At 36.2% G+C, this 4,590-nt stretch overlaps 1 protein-coding gene across 1 annotated transcript; it reads left to right on the top strand.

The window, feature by feature from the left end:
• The first annotated feature begins 519 nt into the window (after window positions 1–519).
• On the top strand, window positions 520–4,224 carry LOC137636786 (uncharacterized). Its single transcript, XM_068369156.1, has 2 exons — window positions 520–3,705; window positions 4,054–4,224. Exon 1 carries the CDS (start codon window positions 533–535, stop codon window positions 2,789–2,791), a length of 2,259 nt encoding a protein of 752 aa, XP_068225257.1. The 5' UTR covers window positions 520–532; the 3' UTR covers window positions 2,792–3,705; window positions 4,054–4,224.
• The last annotated feature ends 366 nt before the right edge of the window (window positions 4,225–4,590 follow it).

Below are 4,590 nucleotides of genomic sequence, written 5' to 3'. Positions count from 1 at the left end.
GCTGGTATAATAAAACCTATTCATGATCTTGAACAATATAAAGCCCTGCACCCAGATTATGCTTTTCTTCCTCACATGGGAATTTTTAAGCCTGAGAGGGAGACGACTAAGTGTCGTGTAGTCTTTTTATCAAATTTGAGAGAATGAGAAAAATAAGAAACTAAGCCTCTCTCTCAACCAGTGTATGCATTCAGGTCCCACATTGAACCAAAACCTATCCTCTGCTTTTCTTCATTCAAGGTTTGGTCAGAAATTGCTTACCTATGACTTGAAAAAAGCATTCAATATGCTTTCATTAAGTGAATCTGATCAGTCAAAATTGCTGTTTCTTTGGTATAAAAATGTTAAAGCTGGGGACTTTTCTGTTGTTGCTTATCGCAATGTGAGGCTGAGTTTTGGGTTGCGTTGTAGCCCGTTTTTGTTAATGCTTTCTTTATATTATATTTTAGTTTTTAAGGAAGAAAAGGATAAAGATTTGTCAGAATAACATTTAATGTATACCTTGCTGTATATGGATAATGGTGCAATTACCATGGAAACTGGAGAGTCTTTAGAATGGGCTTATAATGAGCTGCCTCGCATTTTTACTCCGTACAAATTCGAGGTTCAGCAGATTATCACCAATGATAATTCCTTACAAATTAAGATAGATGAAGACATGAAAACTCAGATCCCTGAAACTACAAAGTTGTTTGGTCTTGCATGGGACAGAGTAAGAGATGAAATATTTACAAAGCCTATTTGCCTTGATGGCAAGGCCGCCACTAAACGTGCTGTTTTAGGAACAATTGCTTCTCAATTTGACATATATGGCTTTAACATGCCTGTTTTAAACAGAAGCCGTTTGTTTATGCACAGGCTTCAGTGCAATAAAAACCTTGGTTGGGATGCATTGTTGCCATTAGAGCTTCAACGTGAATGGGGAAATATATGTAAACAAGCTAATGCTTCGCCTCCCATTAAGATAGATAGATATGTCGGACCAAGGAATGGTACTTATAAGCTTATGGCTTATACTGATGCTAGTCATGACTTATATGGTACAATAATTTTTTTGCAGCACGTTGAATCTGGTAAGGTGAGTTTTGTTCAAGCTAAGAACCGTATGATTAACACTCAGCTGAAGAATAAGTCAATTCCTTCATTAGAGTTAAATGCCATTGTTTTGGGTGTCGAAACTCTCGTGGAACTGCAAAGAGATATCTCTGGACCTTCTTGCCTGAAACCTGTTAACATAGTAGAAATGGTTCTCTATGCTGATTCTCTTTGTGCCCTACACTGGCTTAATTCTTCCTCCCAGAAACTGGATAAAATGCAAAGGTGTTCAACTTTCGTAATGAATAGAATTGGTAATATCCAAAAGTTGTGTCAACGATTTCCAATAAGATTCTGTTTCATTTCAGGGAAAGAGAATCCGGCCGACTGTGTTACTAGATGCCTCTCACATAAGCAGTTGTATAAAACTAATTTTCTCGTCGGTCCAGGCAAGAAGTTAGATGACCTCCCAGGTGGGGAACAGGACATGACTTTTATTATTCCAAATCCCATGACAGTCACAGACTCTGGGTACCTCTCCAAGTTGAATGCACCTTTAGGGGCAGAACTTTCTCAAACTACTTTTTCTTCTTTAACAGGTTCTCCTGAATATGTTATTGATCCCTGCAATTATTCCAACTTTCGTAAGTTGATTCTGATTTATCGAAGAATACTAGTAGGCATAAGAAACTGGAAGTCAAAGGCAGGTATATGTTCTCAAACCTCATCTGATCCCAACCCTAATTTCTTTGCAGAAGCTAGTAAGAGAGTTGTTATAACAGAGCAAAGGAAGTGGTTTCCAGAGATCTTTGCTTACTTTCAGAATAAGAATAGTTTTAATCTGAAGACCATTCCTAACCTCATTGCTCAGCTCAATATATTCATGGATGAAAATGGTATGCTTAGGGTTAAAAGCAAATTTAAGAAATGGTTTAGCAATAATGGTTTTCCTATTTTACTGCCGAGAGATAGTGTTTTGACGAAGCTAATTATTTTGGATTTTCATTTCAATCTGTTTTATGCAGGATGTTATTCAGTTCTAGCTGAAATACGACTACAATTTCATATCCCTAGGCATTTTTCGACCATCAAAAAAGCATTAAAACAATGTGTGCATTGTAGGTGTTTTTGTAATAGAACTTTCAAACTTAGTCAGAATTCATATAGGGAATTCAGGTCTAATTTGCCATCCAAGCTATTTGCTAATGTTTTCATTGATCATATGGGTCCTTTCCATGTTAGGAAGAATAATGAAACTCAAAAAGTGTGGTTATTATGCATTACATGTACTTTGAGTAGGGCAGTGAATCTTAAAATTTGCAAGGATCTTGGTGTAAAAGAATTCTTGCGATCTTTCCAGCTGCATTGTTTTGATTATGGAATCCCTGAATTATGCGTCAGTGATATGGGGACACATCTTGTAGCTGTGGCTAATGTGATGCAGAACCTTTTAAGTGATCATGCTAGTCAGTTATATTTTGAAGAAAACTATATTCGCCCTATACAGTTTCAGCAATATTTTAAAGGATGCAGTAAGCTTGGATCTCTTGTTGAAGTTTGTGTCAAGCAGGTTAAAAGATTGTTGTTTGGAAGTATAAAAAATCTTGTTTTATCTTATGATGACTTTGAATTCATTGTTTGTCACACTGTTCACCTTGTTAATAGGAGACCTATAGCCTTTAAGGAATCCCTTAGAGAAGAAGATTTAGACTTTGTACCTGAACCAATTACACATGAACAGTTAGTTAAGGGCTAAGAACTGACTTCCATGAACCTCCTTCCAGAATTACAGGGTATACCACATGAGGATCCTGACTGGCAACCTTGTGTAAATCCCCAACAGGTTAAAGATGAGTATATGAAATTAAGGAAAGTCAGAAATAATCTGTTATCAAAATATCATAACGAGTTTTTGGGTACACTGATTGACCAAGCTGTTGATAAAAAGGATAGATACCGACCTATTACACAGAGGGGTATTAAAATTGGGGATATTGTCCTACTGAAAGAGGTGTACACAAAACCTAACAATTATCCTATGGGTTTGGTGAAAGAATTGCAATGTAACAGTATCGGTGAAGTTACAGGAGCATCGATACAAAAGGGTTCTACTAGGGAAGTTGTTAAGAGATGCAATTTTTTGTACTAAAAAAAAAAATTGCATCGCTGGTGGTGGACTAAAAGAAATTAAATTTTAGTATATTATTAACGTCTTTCATATGTTAAGACATGAGATATGTAAATTGGTTAATTTATATTAATTACCTTTCCCTTATGTAATTACCCTTGACCCACTTTTAAATAGACTCTTTTACCTGTTACCCGTTGTTATCGGGAAAAAATGTTTACTTCGGGACTGACTTAGTTAGCCGAAGCAGTCTGGCAACGAATTGTCTCCGACTCGGAAGCCACACTCTCGTAGGAGATTTTAACCTTGTGCTTTTATCACTAGGACTTGGATGGATAAGATTTTCTCCTACTTTTAAAAGCCCTATGTACCAGCCATGATCGTGGTGTAGATTGATCCTTGGGAGTGACCTACCATGTTGAACAAGTGCCGGGATTTGATGAAGTTCTACAACGCTCGTCCTCGTCGTGTCAAGAGGCTTGATCAAGAGCCAGAACATAACCTCTTAATATTTCCATTTGCCGCTCTGGAATTAATTACAGGTAAGGGTCAACTAGAGAGTGGGTCTCAAGTCAAGCCCTTTGTAAATTCCAGCTTAGGAAAGTTATTTCTTAAGTAAGGCCTTGCATGTCTTTAATATATATGTAATCATCTATGAGCCAAATTTAAGTGTCTTGTGTCTTGGCATGTATCCAGGTTAACGTTAGCAATTTTTTATCCTTTAGGGAGTATCCAGTCAACATTATTCCATTGTTCTAGGTTAGCCAATAGCCATTTTATGTCAAATTGATTAAATGTGTAATTGACTGGTAAGCCAGGAATGATAGGCCATTTTCATAACCTTTAGTTCTGCTTGTTAATTTTAATTGATGACCTATCGAAATTTACAGGTGATTACCGAACTGAATGGCGACATATGTGTTATACCCACTACTTCGCATCTAGCTGTAATTACTTCAGGACCTCGGGCAGTTATTGAGAGCCTCTAATAGTTTATTTTAAGTTGCTTATGTTTATTTAAGGGAAGTTCTCTATTTGTTAGTATATTGTTAATATACAAATTAATTATTCTATGTGTTTCCTTGGTGCCTATAGTTTTTACCAGTGTTTTTGGTGTCTCCTTGATAAAATCTAGTTCAATTGTATAGGTTTACTTTCAAATCCTCTTACCCGGCGATACATTTGCTAATGATGCTTTGGGAAAATCCAGGAAATACGTATTCAGTATTTTGGAGAATAATACATTCAAAACCTCTTTCACTTCCATACCATAAGTAAAACACGGAAGGGACTCAATGGTTTTCCAGAAATGATAGTGTAAGAGAAATAACCAAATAATTCTCTGCCCAAAAATTTATATTTTCAGTACGGAAACAGTTCATATCTTTATTATAGCGAATATTTATAAAATAGGGGATCTATAAATA

Source organism: Palaemon carinicauda, chromosome 3, assembly GCF_036898095.1.
Source record: "Palaemon carinicauda isolate YSFRI2023 chromosome 3, ASM3689809v2, whole genome shotgun sequence".
Taxonomy (NCBI): Eukaryota; Metazoa; Arthropoda; class Malacostraca; order Decapoda; family Palaemonidae; genus Palaemon; species Palaemon carinicauda.
Note: the sequence above shows the minus strand (reverse complement) of the source record. Positions and strands in the feature narration are given on the sequence as shown.

Coding starts and splice junctions, on each gene's coding strand:
- LOC137636786 (XM_068369156.1), top strand. CDS start 533: ATGGAAACTGGAGAGTCTTTAGAATGGGCTTATAATGAGCTGCCTCGC.